This window comes from Schistocerca piceifrons, chromosome 6 (genome assembly GCF_021461385.2).
Source record: "Schistocerca piceifrons isolate TAMUIC-IGC-003096 chromosome 6, iqSchPice1.1, whole genome shotgun sequence".
NCBI lineage: Eukaryota > Metazoa > Arthropoda > Insecta > Orthoptera > Acrididae > Schistocerca > Schistocerca piceifrons.
The window spans coordinates 334,110,248-334,127,679 of record NC_060143.1 but is presented as its reverse complement, the minus strand read 5'-3'; the positions used below and the strand labels follow the sequence as shown (position 1 = coordinate 334,127,679).

The following is a 17,432-nucleotide window of genomic DNA, read 5'->3' as shown; positions in this document are numbered from 1 at the left end:
TCTTTATTGATTATTTTTAAATCATAATAGATTTCTTTAAGATCATCATCTACTTCCTTACATACTGAGTCACATTGCACATTCATTTCAGTTTGTAAATTCTTTGGCAAATTATTTGACATTTTCTAAAGTAGTAATCCTAGTACTTTGTGTCATAACATCATTTATTGTTTCCTTTATTTTATTACTTAATGTTTCCTTCTATGCGTTAAGGGTTTCCTCTAATTTTGTTATTGTTCACTTGTACCTTGAGAATCTCCCCTAATTTAACAAATAGAACTGTCTTATAGACTCCATGTGCTCCAGTTGCATGGTAACTGGCACAGACTGTTACTAAAATCAAACTCCTGAAATCACTACTATTAACAATTCTAACTCTGGACACAGTTTATCAGTGACACCTCTTAATTAGATCTCAGATTAGCTGTACTGGACTGAAACTGCTGTGGTGCATCAGGCAACAGGTAACAGTGTGGTGCCATAGATTGCATGCTGAGTTAAGCTTCTGCCGCAAAGCATGACGTAACTGTTCCATGTTGCAACTCCAAACATGTATGTGACTCGTGTCTGCTATTCCGTAAATAGGCACAGTGTTGTAATCGTTGACTGTTGATGTGGACAATCGCAATTCACATCTTGCTATCACTTATACAGTCTCCTATTTTTCTTTTTTATGAGCCAGAGGCCAGTGGCATTTGATCTCTGTGTTTACTACATTTGCTACAAACTATTGAGAATTATGTAGGTGTTCAATGAGCTTTTGTCTGCTGGATGAGTATTTATACAAATTGGTGGTATTCTAACTGACAACTGCCGTCAAATGCAATATCATCTCAGCTAACTACTGTGCAGATGACCACATAGGCATCAGGCACCATCCAATGCCTCCAACAGTGGCCGCTAGGAGGAGGCATAGTGGCTGAGTAACACTGCATGATGACTGCATATGCGCATTCAGTGCCACGCACCACCTGCCACACAAATCTGTGTAGGCAGTCGCTACCCTGCACCCACTCTCATTCAGCTCTGTTTCCGCATGCAATTCACTTCACCATTGAAATGTTTGTAACTGTGTCCAGGTTTTGTCTTTAATTCAGAAGCAGTTTGAAATCATCCATCGTAGTGCAGAGGACATCTTTTTTAACAATCTGAATATCATAAATATTCACTTTTTTGTTACTTGTTTGCAATTATTTGCAATAAAATTTTTCTTTTTCCCTTTCAGTATCCTCATGCTGTTGGACGAAATACGCTTCTGATTGCTGCCCTACAGGCAAGGAACAATGCAAGGGTCATCTTCTCAGGTTCATTGTATTTCTTCTCAGATGAGGCTTTCACGTCACCTGTGCAGAAAGCTACAGTAAGTAATGTGTTGATACCCTTAGACCACATAATGTTGAGTGTTTTCCCCCACATGTGCCTTACTTCTGTATTTCTAGATTGACAACCATAAAAACATTTGCTGCCCTAATTTATTTGTTACTGCTGTCTTGTTGGGAGGCTTCATGTGCTTACTTAAAGTTATTTAATTTTAAAGGGTGGACAGAGGTTTTCTGTATCAGGAAACAAGCAAGTGGCACTGGCTTTGAGTTCATGGGTGTTCCGAGAGAGCGGTGTACTGAGAGTGCGCTCAGTCTCTCATCATCGTGAAGGAGAACGTTCACCCCCGCCTGCATACACAATCATGGACAATGTTGTAAGTATATTGTGCACAGTATATTACATACTACATTGACATGTTACACAAACTCTTGAAAAATAAGTGGTAGCTAAGTTATAGAATACTATTTTTACAGTTTGGTATGCAAAAGTTCCTGAAATTTGAATTTTTTGCCAAATGGTTAAGGGTACCTTAAAATACCACTAGATGTCTCCGTGTTATTCTTCTTTTCTCTGTGTGGCAAGTGGCTGCAATCTGAGTGACTCGGTTAGTTGTTGCTAAGCATATTTCCACTGTTATGTTTGTGCCAGTTTGCAGTTTTGTAGTCACTCACCTGAAACAGCAACATGTCTATGTAAAGTTCAAAACAAAACTTTGATACACTTTTGCAGAAATCCACCAAACATTGAAGCAAGCTTTTGAATACAGTGTTTTGGGTCTGACACAGACGTGAGACAGGTATGAGCCTTTCAAAACAGGCTGAACATTGATGATAACTGTTACGGTCAGCCATAAACTGGCATCACACCAGAAAATGTTAAGAAGATTATGCATCTGAATCTGCCAGACAATAGGCATACCATCCAAAGCATCTGCAATGCCTTGGAAATAAGTTATGGTATACGTGAATGTATTCTGCCAGAACGATTGAACATGAGAAAGACTGCAGTGAACCATTTCAGAACAATCAAAACTTTTGCTGAAAGATAGGTTTATGGCTGTGGCCTAGAGACTAAGGAATAGTTGTCGCAATAGCAGAGTCCTTTGCCTTGATCAAAAAACTCTCAAAATTCAAGACTAAAATTATAGTGTGTTCATCCTCACAGTCTAATGATCAATAAACCATTCAGTCTGCATGCTCTAAGACGTTGGTTTGGGGGAGGATATTGAGAAATCAGAAATCAGCCACAGAAGCGACATACAGAACCACCGGATACTCCACCATGACAATGCGTGACCACAAGCAGTTTACATAATTCAGGTATTTTTTGCTAAAAGCAAGATAACAGTTGTTCCCCACACGTCATGCTCGGCAGACTTAGCTTGGAGGGACTTCTTTCTCTTCCCCAAGGTTGAAATGGAAGGTTGAAGGAGCGAGAATTAACACAGTGGAGGAGATTCAAATGGAATCGCAGAGGGTCCTAAGTACACTAACAAAGAAAGAATGCAGTTCAAAACTGGCTAATAGAAAAAAACTGTACTAATAGAAAATATTGTATTGTGCACTCACCGTAATAAAGAGCTTATTTCGGTTTGAGTTCTTCATGTGCTCTGTCAATGATGCTTGTAGCATGCTGACCTTAACAAGAATTTCACAAATTTGGTGTGAACAGCAAAATAGTAACTAATCATAAAAAATTTTCCGAACATTTGAACATCTCTCTTTCACTGAGGACATTATCAAAATATATTCACTGAAAAATTATGGGACATAGAAGCAAAATCACTTTGCTCAAAATTGTTTTTACGTACTTCTCACTCCTTCTTCTACGAACTTTCTCATTTCCTGTGGTAACAAAGCCTAGCAAGATGATGCAATGTTTAAGGAAGTGAACTAATTTTTGGAGCAGATTTCAAATCGCTATATCACCAGGTTTCCTGTAGCTTGCTTAAAAGGCTTCTTAGGATTGAAAGTTATCGAAAGGTTCAAATAAATAAACTGATGATAATTACATAAGAATATGTAAAACAATTTTACAATAGACTTGTAAGATTTTACACAGTCAACATCATCATGATGAAATTGATACTGCATCTTAAGTTTTCTGAACAGTTGGTGGCTAGTCTTGTTTGCTATTTTAGGTGAGGGCAACAGTATGACAGTTGGAACAATGAATTTTAATGCAGTCAGAAACCTGCAAAATGATATTGGTTTTGATTGTACAGTACTTACCTACAGCCTGTCTGATGATGAATCTTGGCCAGCGTCTGTGTCAGGAAGTGTCAAGCATGTGACATGGTGATGTTCTGTCAGTAGACACATCGATGGGAGCCTTGCATGACACAGCCACTCTCAAAGACTTTATCAAATGGGCTGTTGATGATGACTGTACAACTGAAAACATTTTTGTCTGCAACCAGCTTTATTGTTCCATAGGCTACTGTTTCAGAAATCGAATATAAAAACAAAAAGCGTAAAGAGTAAATTGTGAATGGAAGTTGGTAATTAGAGAAAGATAAGGCACATAGAAAGTTAGCTGCTAGAACACATTGGCCCAGTAATTTTTAAGGAAAAATAAGGTTAATAAAAGAAAAAAAGTAGATGAGGAGAATCACATGAAATATTCTGGAAACATTTTAACTGAATTGCTTGTTTCACATAATAATGATTACAGGTTTCACATTCACTTGTTTCGGAAATTGTGGTTTTGGTTGACTTTGTTGCTGTTTTCTTCAGAATAACCAACCAGCATACCTCAGTTTAATAGAGAATAAAACTTTCATTGCTAATATTTAGTGTCTTTGTGTATCTTTGGAAACTGGCCTTTATGTCTCTGCTTGTAGGTTAGTATCACACCAACAGCATTCACACACTACATAGTTTACTGACCTAAATCAATTATCTAAGCAAAGTTAGATAAATGTCCCTTTGTTAGTAGTAAGATTCCCCAATATATACCTATTTTTCTGGTTGCAAGTAGTTTTCAGTGCTGTGCAATTTTTTCTGTATTGTGATGTTAGGAAGCTATATTGTCTCAGTGGCATTATATGTTAATCACTTCTTCATTTTAATCAAAGTTTCATACTTCATTAACAAAGATATATATTTGTCTTCTTGTTACAGGTTTATACAATTGAAATTGAGAAATTACAGGATGGAAGATGGGTACCATTTGATGCAGATGATGTGCAGCTTGAGTTCGTTCGCATTGATCCATTTGTGAGAACTACTTTGAAAAGGGGAACTGGTGGTCGGTATGAAGCTAGGTTTCGTATACCTGATGTTTATGGTGTTTTCCAGTTTAAGGTTGACTATAACCGCATAGGATGGACACATCTCTTTTCTACTACACAGGTATTAAAAACGTCTATTACAATTTAAAGTAACTGATACCTTAATTTGAATTATTGTTTTCTGTTTACACTTGAGTTTGTGTTATGTAATGTCCACTCATCTGTGTTTAGTTTATGCAGTTAAATACTGCAGAACTCCAGCAACCTACACCATTTCATCCATATTAAATTTATGAGTTAGTTTAAATGATAATTTTTATCCCAACCGAAGCCAATTTATATTTCTTGTTTGTCAAATCTGTCACTGAACAATAATATCTGCTAAATGATATAGTTACTTCCATATCAAGTGTTCCCCGTCTGACTCTTATTATTGGAAGCTATCACATCTGTTCTGATACTAAATCTATTGACCACTATGGAGAAATCTCCCATCAGTTCAAATTGTTTATATTTTGGAACTATAAGATGCACTGTTATTCAAAGAATGTAGGTTTTAAGCATGTGCTTGCATTAGGTTTTCATAAGGGTTTGATGTGTTAGGGAACAATGATACTGATGGGCTAGAAAGGGATATCGATGGTAGGCAGTGAGAACCTCATAACTCCCATCTGATTATGAAAAACTCATAATTCCAGTAACTCCATAATCAGAGAGAGGTTTGTAAATGCATGGATTTATCTTATCTATCAATAACTAGACTTCTACTACACAGTTCCATGTGTAGCAGCTTTCTGTATCACTTTATATTATTTTTTAAGACACGATGTTTGCTTCACCTACAAAATGTAACAAACTGGTGTTACGAGGTTTTCATTGCCTACTTTTGATGAGAGACACTCGCCCCTTCCTTTTTCTGGAATTTCCCAAACTTATGTTGGTGTCCATGCATGATGAACTGACACTTTTGGTGTGTCGTACCAATCTTGCAACACTATCTGCAAGTGAACAAAGAAAATTTAAAGACTTGGAAAGAAGAAGAAGCAGGAGGAGGAGAAAGTGAAACCCAAGAAACTTTGTAATCAAACAATATTTTAATTCAATAGCAACTACAACTTCAGTGTTAAAACTGGTATTTTTGTGAAAATTGTGATATGTCATAGCAAAATATACTATTAATGCACATACCTATCAATGTACAAATCTATTTCAGTGTTGATAAAATGATCATTTAAGCACGTCAGCTTTAACTTTTGTACAAAGTGCAAAAACAGGTTGCTGCTCACACAAAATAAAATCAAGAACCATACCAGCCCAGGCATTGTGCATTTGGTGGCTCTTCATTAGTGAATTGAGAAACTGTAGGAGAGGGGTGGGGAGGGGAGAGGGGGGGGGGGAGGGGGAGAGAGAGAGAGAGAGAGAGAGAGAGAGAGAGAGAGAGAGAGAGAGAGAGAGAGAGCTGACAAGGGTATACAGGTATTTCATACCTGAGCATCTGTTTGCAGCAGTAAAAATGTGGTCTACAAGATTGTCAGGTGTCTTCTGAAAGAATTCATCTCATAAATTTTCAATTTGTCATACATACTTAATCTGCTCTTCCAAAGTGACATGGTTAATTGTTACTTATGTTAAAGCAGTGGTAAGGGGGGTTGCACTGAAACCTTACAACCAGTTTCTGTTGATAAGTTGTAAAATTCAAAGTGATTGTTAAGGTTCTTGTGGCATTTAACTGACTGTATTGCAGCCAGAAATTGAATTAATATTCTCTTCCAACCTCTTCACCGTTTCTTCCTTTCTTGAGTTTGAATTAGCAATTTTTGCCCTAGAGTAACTGGGGTCATCCATGACATGACATGGCCCCTCCCCCCTCCTCTAAACCAGTGATTAATATGTCACTATTCGTCTCCTCATGATAAATGATAGATGGCTGATGACAGTATTTACTTTGTAGATCAATAATCTGTCGCCAGTGATACATGGCCAGTGAAAAATGCAGTGAGCACTGTATTAAACTACAGTTTCATTTTTCTGTCTTGATCATGAAATAATTTAGGTAGATTTAATAACTGGTTTACATGTGCCTGTGAGACAGTTTAAACCTTAATAAATATTAGGGATATCCATAAAGTAACAAACTGTTTGAAATAAAGAATTAACAGTATGGAAAAACCAAAGTTTATTATATAAATTTTAATGGTATGCTGTTAAGCTGTTTTCCTACATAACCACCACTAAAACCGAGGCACTTATACTGTGGCACAAGCTTGTCATTACCATCCCTGTAGAAATTTGCTGCCTGTTTGCAACCAGCGTCAGTATAAAAGCACTGTGTCTCAAGCTATGTCTTCGTTGCTGGGAATAGTTGGTAGTCACTCGGCATAGAATCCGGGCTGTATGATGGATGATCAAACACCTCCCATCCAGAACCCTGTAGGAGCTCGCAGGTACGATTGGCTGTGTCTCCGAGTTAATTCTCGTGCCGAATTCGAGGAGATCACTGAGAATCACTCCCTTAAGAGTCTCAAAGCATGGTAGTCATGATCTTTCTTGCTGACAGCGTTTGCATTTGCAAACATTTACTTGGTTCTTGGGAGAATGTGTGTGTCCCCATTCCATCGACTGCCTTTTTGTTTCACAATTGATATGCTTCACCCAAGTCTTGTCCCATTCCAAATACAATTGATAACTTTGTTACAGTTTTCGTTTTAATCTTCGAGGAAAATCAGTGGTGGAGCAAATCCTTGCCAAATTTCTCTTTCAATTCTGAATTTTCCGCTGTTGCATCAAGTTTAATAGAAGCTGTAACCCTTATGTGTGTGTACTTGAATATACTAACATAGGCTGAATCAGCACATTGGTTTTCAACAGTTGTTAATAGGTATTGTGTTAAAATCGATTCAGAACTTTTCTCAATATTTACAAATCACAGGGGCAGCAGTAGTTCATTCACAACTTGCATATCGTATTTTGTACTGTATCCAATTCTAAAGCCAGCTTGTTCCTCTGGATGATTAAAACACACTATTTTTTTCTATGACATGGGTGATAAGTGAATCTCGTACACTATAGAGAGAAGGCTGATAGGAATGCAGTTACTTTTGTCTTGTCTTTCTCTCTCTTTGTGGAGGAGAATAATTACAGCAGTGTTCTAATTATGGCAAATTATTTCTGCTGCAAATATTCTGTAAACAGTTTCACAAGATCCTTTTGTATTACTTTGCTTTCAGTATTGACCATTTCAATTGAAATATCCTCCTCTTGTAGTGCCCATCCTTCCTTCATGCCCCAGTCTTATGCACCATAACTGATATTACTTGGAGAATATCATTTTCTTTTTATTAACTGCATTAGTCACCTCTTGGGGGGAAAAAGAATACTTAAAGAAGTTGTAGAAATGTTTTTCATCTGGTGTTAGTTATCCTTTCATCTACTATTGCAGCTGATAAAACGTGTGTGCACATCAAGTTTCTGGTAATAGGTTTCTAGTTGCACCCAGCATAAATTACTTTGTTCTGGCTAGTAATTAAGACTCCTGCAAAACTTAACAAACAGTCGGATTTGTACCGAGTGGTATGAGGAAGAAGTGGTAATGTGACTGTAGCTTTCACATTTCGTCTTGCCCTTCCATACCCAGAGGTGTTACATGTACCATATTTACCCGAGCATAAGGCGGCCTCAAATATAAGGCAACTCCCTTTCAAGAGACTTAATGAGAAAACCTTATTTATAAGATACGCTGACTAATCAAAATTACAAACTGTTTTATTGATATCAAAAAGTTAACATCATACCTATTTCTAAACTTACATTATTCATTGATTATCTTCATTTTCATAGTACAAGGAGAAATAAAATAAACAAAAACAAATTGTTTACATTAATTTTTATCTCTTTTTCTAATAATTTCCGGGTATGCAGCCGGATCCCGTCGACATTCTGCCACGATATTTCGGCCCAGAGACGTCCAGCCATCATCAGAATGTCGACGGGATCCGGCTGCATACCCGGAAATTATTAGAAGAAGAAATACGCCGGGAAAATTTCAGAAGTCACAATTTTTATCTCTACTTCATTTTTGCTAACTGTCTAAACCAGTTGTACTGTATTGTATTGATAATGTTTGCAGTGGCCAGATACAAACCACGAGCAGGCCAAAGTCATCCGACATATGCAAACGCGGAACTATTGAGCCCTTGCTCGAGGCATTATGAACAAACAATATTTGTACATACAAGCAGCAATGAAATTTATGATCTTGGTGTCAGAAATATTTAGTTGTTTCATCCAAATATGTTGTGATTACTGAGGCAATTTTTGTGGTTTGGCCTGAGAACACAGCTGTTTAAAAGCGGATTTGGCATATATATAAACGCGAGAGACAAATAATATTCCTTTGTCTCTTGCTTGCAAACATGTCTACACACTGCTGTCTCGTTGATATGTAGAACCATCAACTGACAGACTGCCTTTTGTTCCCATCATACCTCACAGTCAACATTGACAACATTTCTGGATGAAACATGAAAGTACACCTCTGGCCCCTGTCTAGATTTTACCACCTTATGCAAAATAATATACTGTTGTTGAGTTTTTGTCCAGTTTTGAAATCAGTTCAGTTTCTACTACCAATGGATTCAGGCAAACTGCAGTTTAAGCTTGGTAGATCTACATCTACCTCTACATCCATACTCCACAAGCCACCTGACAGTGTGTGGCAGAGGGTACCTTGAGTACCTCTATCGGATCTCCCTTCTATTCTAGTCTCGTATTGTTCATGGAAAGAAGGAGTGTCGGTATGCTTCTGTGTGGGCTCTAATCTCTCTGATTTTATCCTCATGGTCTCTTCGCGAGATATACGTAGGAGGGAGCAATATACTGCTTGACTCTTCGGTGAAAGGTATGTTCTCTAAACTTTAACAAAAGCCCATACCGAGAGTCTCTCCTGCAGAGTCTTCCACTGGAGTTTATATATCACCTCCGTAACGCTTTCGCGATTACTAAATGATCCTGTAACGAAGTGCGCTGCTCTCCATTGGATCTTCTCTATCTCTTCTATCAACCCTATCTGGTACGGATCCCACACTGCTGAGCAGTATTTAAGCAGTGGGCGAACAAGCGTACTGTAACCTACTTCCTTTGTTTTCGGATTGCCTTTCCTTAGGATTCTTCCAATGAATCTCAGTCTAGCATCTGCTTTACTGACAATGAACTTTATATGATCATTCCATTTTAAATCAATCCTAATGCATACTCCCAGATAATTTATGGAATTAGCTGCTTCCAGTTGCTGACCTGCTATATTGTAGCTAAATAAGGGGTCTATCTTTCTATGTATTCGCAGCACATTACACTTGTCTACATTGAGATTCAGTTGCCATACACTGCACCATGCGTTAATTCGTTGCAGATTCTCCTCCATTTCAGTACAATTTTCCATTGTTACAACCTCTCGATACACCACAGCATCATCTGCAAAAAGCCTCAGTGAACTTCCGATGTCATCCACAAGGTTATTTATGTACATTGTGAATAGCAACGGTCCTATGACACTCCCCTGTGGCACACCTGAAATCACTCTTACTTCGGAAGACTTCTCTCCATTGAGAATGACATGCTGCGTTCTGTTTTTTAGGAACTCTTCAATCCAATCATACAATTGGTCAGATAGTCCATATGCTCTTACTTTGTTCATTAAAAGACTGTGGGGAACTGTATCGAACGCTTTGCGGAAGTCAAGAAACACGACATCTACCTGTGAACCTGTGTGTATGGCCCTCTGAGTCTTGTGGACGAATAGCGCGAGCTGGGTTTCACACGACCGTCTTTTTCAAAACCCATGCTGATTCCTACAGAGTAGATTTCTAGTCTCCAGAAAAGTCATTATACTCGAACATAATACGCGTTCCAAAATTCTACAACTGATCGACGTTAGCGATATAGGTCTATAGTTCTGCACGTCTGTTGATGTCCCTTCTTGAAAACGGGGATGACCTGTGTCCTTTTCCAATCCTTTGGAACGCTACGCTCTTCTAGAGACCTACAGTACACCGCTGCAAGAAGGGGGCAAGTTCCTTCGCGTACTCTGTAATCTGTTAATAAAGTCCGATAAAGCAGCAAGAATGGGGATCAGCACATTAATTATCTTTTAATCAACAACCTGATCAGGAAAAAGTATTTTCTGTGATTCCTTATTAATGTTCTAGAGTAATTTAGACATCATGTTTAACAGTCACATCAGGATTAATTCTGTAATAAAACTTAAACATGCATGTGTAGTTCTAGAACTTTAATGTTGTATCACATGGTACACAAATGGAAAAGTTGAAAACTGAGCATGTTCTTAGTATTATTGATAGAAACACATGGAAGTAGAAAATCATACTCGTAGCTTCCAAAACTGTCACCTAAACATCTCTGTGCTCCTCTCCAACTCTCACCTCACCTCACACCTCAGCTCACCTCTCACGCCTCAGCTCGCGCCTCACGGTTCCATTGTTCTCCAGGAAACCTTACTTTTTGTCCCCTTGAAGAAACCAGTATGTATTTGTGAAACCTGGGATAAATATACATTTCTGAATTTTACCTGTTGGGGGTTAAGTCATCTTCCACTCCATCCCCACTTTACTGTAGGTAAAATACACTGTTTATCATAGTCTTGTAACAAGTTCAACTTGTTATTGTGACAAAATTCTGTTGCAGATCTCAGACTTCCTGTTAAACTCTGTTAGTGCATTTAACACCTTGTCCCTGTGCATCGATACATAATCTGATGTTTCCAACTCTGTGTGTGTGTGTGTGTGTGTGTGTGTGTGTGTGTGTGTGTGTGTGTGTGTGTGGTTTATTTCCCCAAACCACCTTCCACTTCTTTATGAGGTGACTTACTTGGAATTTGCAGCCACTCTTCTTTACTGGTTATCCGGCTGCTGGAAATCCTTGACTTCTTCTCCATCAAATAATGCTAGGTACCGGAATTTTTAGACTCTTTCTACTTATGAAATAAGTAGACGTACAGACTTTGCTTTTCGTCAGTTAATGTATTTGACTTTCATATAAATAAAACTCTCACTTTCAACATAAATATATAACTTCCAGTAAGTCCCTTGTACAGTCAAATGTCGGAAACAAATTAAATTACAGTTAAAAGAAAGTTGGCTTTGATACCATAACTTTTCTTAACATAAATCAGAAAATAAGTCTTGTCTATAGCAAGGTTACTTCAAGAGTTCTTTTTCAACTGTCTTTGTTTTAATAAAAATAGTCAATGACCCAGTAAGCACAGAGCTGCATATGAGCTCCATGGTTCTTCCTTACACACTCACTAAAACGTCTATGGATTGCCCGACAGGTACTCGTCGGTGCCGTTTGTCCACCGCGTCTGCTTTCTTCCCACGAATGATTTTACACCTGCACACTCAAACATGTGACTCGAGTAGGTAGGATTCTACCATCCCACACTCATATCCAGAATATCGTGTGTTCGAGTCAGTAGAAGGCTGTGTGGTTCTAGAATTTACACAGAAATTCTTGAATTGCTACAATAGTTAACTTTAATACATTTTAATCAGAAAAATGTGTATTTGTAAAGTTTTACAGCATTAATGTGCTGAATATTTATGCAGTAATGGAGTATAATAAAAACAATAACTGTCCTTGTCACTGCTCTGTATTTGTATTGCATGTGGATGGTTGATACTGTAGTGTATTAAAAAATGCGGATGTCACGTGGTATAATTGGCTGGGATATCCTGCGGGGGTGCGTTCAGCAGTCTGTTGGGAAGGGTGTTCATCCTCTGTGAGCATTGGTTTAATTCTTTGCTGGTTTCTGAGGGTTGTGTTTTACATTTATTTGGAGTGTAGGTGACTGTAATGGAAGCATGTATAGTCTGTTAATTGTAACATAATATGAGATAACTGACAAGGGCGAGTAAGTATCAGAATTGTAACCTGCCAGCCACTGATTGTACTGTGAGCAGTAGCCTTTTATCATCAATGATGCAGCTAAATCCAAAAACTGAAGAAATTGATTTGAAAACTGAAACAACAGTTACACATAAATATCTGTAGTCTCTTTCACCAAACTAAATCAAATTTCCTTTCAATTGTAAATGTAAGCTATTGGGTTCTGCTTTCCTGATACAGGAGGAGTACAGTAAACAAACTTTCTTCTTTTGCAGGTGTCTGTCAGGCCGTTACAGCACACAGAATATGAACGTTTCATCCCAAGCGCATACCCCTACTACTTCAGTGCATTCTCAATGATGGGAGGGGTATTTCTCTTCAGTATAGTTTTCCTGCACTATCGGGAAGACACAAAGACAAAGGCTGAGTAAAACAGATGAAAATGCAAAAGTGCACATTCCAATGCAGTACAGCTGTAAAATAATTTAATCAGTGATGTTTGTGAAAGTCAGAGTGTGTAAACTGTTGCAAATTCAACTCACGAAAACATGAAATCATATTATGTGTTTTATTGAATACACTCATACACTGCATGAATGGTGAAAGTTCCTTGGAACTCCAATCAATAATTAATAAATGTGTGCCTGAAGTATGAACCCTAAATTTGTTAATGTGCTACTGACTGTTTCTAATGCGTGAATCACTTTCCTCGAAGGACTGTATCTTTCTGTTTAATTCTGTAAGAATATTACTCACAGCTGTGATGACTGAAATTGTTGAGAATAAACTTGTTGTATTGGAATAATAGATTGTTTTCATATATGATGTGATCATAACTGCCATTTACAAATTTTTAATATCTACAAGTTTATATATAGTCTGCAAGCCACTTTCCAGTGAGTCGTGGATGGTACATAACACCAATTTTAGAGACTTTATGCTATTTCATTTGCATTACATCCCTGTTTTACCTAATTTTGCTCATCTTATTCTATTGGTTCCTACATGAAACATAATAGGAGGCAAGAGCATTGTTGTACAGACTACATTGGATACTGGTTCAATGTTGTCTTTCTCCAGAAGATTTCCATTTCACTTTCCTGAAAACCTCTGTTACATTTCTGTATTGTTTGTCCGGATGTGTTATAATATTTGTGCACCAAGTCTCTGAATTTGTTATATGTGTACTGTTAAGCCTGCTTGATACAGACTACTAACACTGGAGCTGTATTTTAGAATTTGTAGCACCAGCATATTATATGCTCTGCACTTTGCCAGAACCCTCTCAAAGAGTCAGAGATTTCCTTAAGCCCATCTCACACAGAGTAATGTAATGCACAGAACAGTAAGAGGCAGAAATTAGAAAAATTTTATTAAAACTCACACTGCCACAGGCAAATTCAGTCATGCCAGAGACTGGGGCAGAAGCAGGAAGGAAGCCATATGCCGCAAGTGGATCAGGTTGATGACACTGTCTGCTAAGTAAGGATATGCATTTAGCAGAAAGGAGACTGCGATAGAAAGACAAGCATATTTATTAGATGTAAGACAACTGCAAGAAACTGTATCTGTTTCATAAGAGCCACAGCAGTTAACAGCCTGTTAAGTGAATGTTGCAGAATGAGGACGACACATTCGGTCATTACGAACCAAGTCTTGTGTCGTAGTCTCATGCTAGCTCTTTTTAAATGCTCCAGCACTTTTCATGAGCACTTGCTTCCATGATTATGATACTGCAGTGGATTTATGTCCTGATGCTCGAGCAAAGTCTGTGAACTACATTATTTTGTGGCCTGTTAGATGCACCTTAATTTTTAAGCAATGCTTTTTAAAAAATAACATTTTTACCATTTTTGTTTTTAGATTACAAAGCCGGACTAAAAAAAATTCTTAGTTAATTAAACTGAACTGACCTTTAAAATTCCTGAAAATCATCATCTGCACGAACATTCTTCTTCTTTCTTCATCTTCCTCCTCCTCCTCGTCCTCTTCATGTATAACATGGTCTTCACTACCATCGAGAACATTACATATGTCACACTTCTTGAAAGATTTAACATTAATATCTTCTCCCACTCTAGACCACAGTTGTTTCATTCACTGACACATTTGTTTGATTGTAGGTTGTTTTAAAGCTCACTTTGGTGTGAATTCATGTTGGGTTTCGTCCATCATTCATTTGTTCCATTCCTATCTCATCTACACTTTGAATGGTTTATTTATTGAGACATGAAGAGGTTGCAGTTTTGAAATAATCCTCCCGGAATAACAGCAAGCTCTTTATTTCCATGTCTCAGTTTCTTTTTCACAGAATTTTTCATATGACTGCTAAACTGATCTAGCACAAGAAAAGAACTCTTCTTCATTAAAACACCTTTTCTTCCTTCCACACTCTGTTAATCCAAAATTTCATACCAGCCTCATGCATCCAATCCTTGTCATGTATGTGATGTATTTCAGAAGCTTTTGGCATTGTTTTGGACTTCAAAATGATCATTGGATTAAGCTTAGTATCATCAGCACAACATGAAAGGACAATGGCATATGACATTTTTTTATATCCACTTGTTTTTGTAGTTAAAGTTTTAGCGCCTTTCATGGCAACAGTTCTGTTACTTGGCACAACAAATGTCAGAAGAGTTTTGTCCATATTTGCTATTAGGCTTAGTTACGCACTGGTTTTCTTTCAATGTTGAATAATAAATCGATGGAAAGATAATGTTTTCTCCTCATACTCTTGTGGTATTTTCTGAGTTATTTTGGTTTTGGTTCACTTGCTAAGTCCATGTTGCTTTGTAAAAGTGCAGCACTAACCAATTCCACCCTTAAAGTCTGTTAAGTACCACTGTAGATCAAGCTTACTAGATTGTATTTGAATAATTTTTGTGTTAATTCCATTGCCATTTTCACAGTGTCCTTAAATCCATTTCAGTATGGTTTTTTCTGTTGGTGGAGGGCCTAAATGCCACTCAGATGCTCAGTTTCTTTGTTCTTTTGCCTATGCTGTTACTTTCAATTTGTGACCTACATCATGTCAATACCTTTTATTTTTTTCCATTACTAACAAAAATATTGTACTGATACCTATAACAAAAATCACTTTAAATTCAAATTCACTGGCACTGTAGAATGGTTTGTAATGGCTAAGTGGGAGGAAGACAGTGTTAGCAAGCTTGTGAATCCCCACAACTCATGTTCACCACATCGGTGCACTGATACTGCCCGTTGAATCCATAATTGCCAGACAGAGATAGGTTTCCTGTGGCATCTAATATATGGCCATTTTTAAGACTAGTGGGAGTGCTAAATCAAACATTGGACATTTTTATGTTAATTTCAAGCATAACACACACCTGAATTTTGGAGGCAATTTTCCAAAGAAAAGAGTGTGTCATTGTCTGTAAAGTACCACAGCCTAAGATGTACTCAAGATGATGGCCTTCATGTGATGAGCTTCATGTTGCCCACTGCTTACCATCACTGATCCAGAAACCAACTGTCTAGCAACAACACCACATTGCAGAGTGCTGCCAATAGCGGACTTCAACACAGAAGCCAGCAGCAAGGCCTGATGGGGGTTCATGTTCCTGTTGAGCAATCAGGTGCCCTCAGTGCTGAAACCTACCAGGTTTAGGGAGGAGATCAAGCAACCACACAACTAGTGGCACCAGTTACATTGCAGATGGGTCATCATAGAATTCAGAGTGGGACCGAGTACTCTCCAGCAGCCAGCCTGAAATGGCCGCACTGCTCGCCGGCACTCCACTGTTGTGCCAGATTTGCTGACATCTCCTGGGCGTACAAACACTGAGCTGACTGAACAGACATAAAGTAGAATCCAGCACACAGCGGAATGAGCAACAGCTGAGGCTGATGCAAAAGAACGATTACTTTTAATCATTGTGAATATGTAACTGAACTCCGATAATGTTTTGTTATCATTGTTGACACTTCAGATTCCTCTGCTCCGACCTCTGTAGTAAGTTTCATTGTAAGTTATCTAGATGGTGCACATGATTGTTGGCTTGCAGGGACTGCAGAGGCTATCTTGCATACACAAACTCTCACACGGTGAATGAGTCGGGGTGGAAGCTAGCAGACTCGTTAGATTGTGTGATTGGTAAGGCATACAAGTTGACCGATCTGCAATCTTTCTCGAACGATTTTAAAGAGACTATTTGGTAAAAAAAAAAAAAATTCTCACATATCTCATAACTTATTCATCAACTTCATGATGAACTGCCTGTCATTTTGTTAATACTAATAGTTTTTGTGATAAGATTAAGTAAAATACCACAAGAAATTCGAAAGGTTTGTATTGAAAAATGGGAGTCACTATGAATTTGTGTTTGGTGCGTGCTAGGTCATATGTTACTGCATAGGAAATGTAGCTAAAATATTGAATTGTTCTTTAAACTTGCAAGGATGTTGCTTCCTATTTACAGTCTCAAGAAAATGGATAGTGTGTGAAGTGCTCCATTCCCAAATGCGAATACTAGGCAAAAAGCCAGAAAGAATATTTGTAAAATCCCTTGCATCTCATAAACAGTTTATGGTATCAGAGAAAGATTTTGGCAAATGATAGCATGCAAAGAGGAGAGTATTTTGCCATATTATTAATAAGCAAAACTTCCATCCCTGCCACAACATTCAAGCAACTACAGATTTTTTCTGTGCAATAATGTGATTTTTAAGGGCCATCAATTGCTGCTGAAATTACACATTATTATTATGCCAAGAATGGGCTTTTTCATAAACTATGTACTTATCTTGCCCTCAACTGCTGGTTTAATAATATAAGTGTTTTCAGGATTCTGTCGCAATTTCAACTACAAACGAATGTTAGTGAGATGAATATTCATAAACTCTGCTGTGTTATGGCAAAAGAAGTGGATTTTAACATGGCAACAAGAGAAGTTATGTATTACCCAAAACTCATCACTGATGTTCCTTTGAAGAAAGAAAAGGAGTAAGAAAT

At 37.8% G+C, this 17,432-nt stretch overlaps 1 protein-coding gene across 1 annotated transcript in view; it reads left to right on the top strand.

Moving 5' to 3' along the window:
- The window catches only part of LOC124802668 (dolichyl-diphosphooligosaccharide--protein glycosyltransferase 48 kDa subunit), a 48,098-nt gene extending 34,839 nt beyond the window's left edge, over positions 1–13,259 (top strand). Inside the window, exons 5-8 of the mRNA XM_047263580.1 lie at positions 1,226–1,360; positions 1,538–1,696; positions 4,446–4,676; positions 12,730–13,259. Coding sequence (XP_047119536.1) covers positions 1,226–1,360; positions 1,538–1,696; positions 4,446–4,676; positions 12,730–12,885 — 681 coding nt within the window. The 3' untranslated portion in view covers positions 12,886–13,259. The remainder of the gene's footprint in view (positions 1–1,225; positions 1,361–1,537; positions 1,697–4,445; positions 4,677–12,729) is intronic.
- Positions 13,260–17,432: the final 4,173 nt, after the last annotated feature.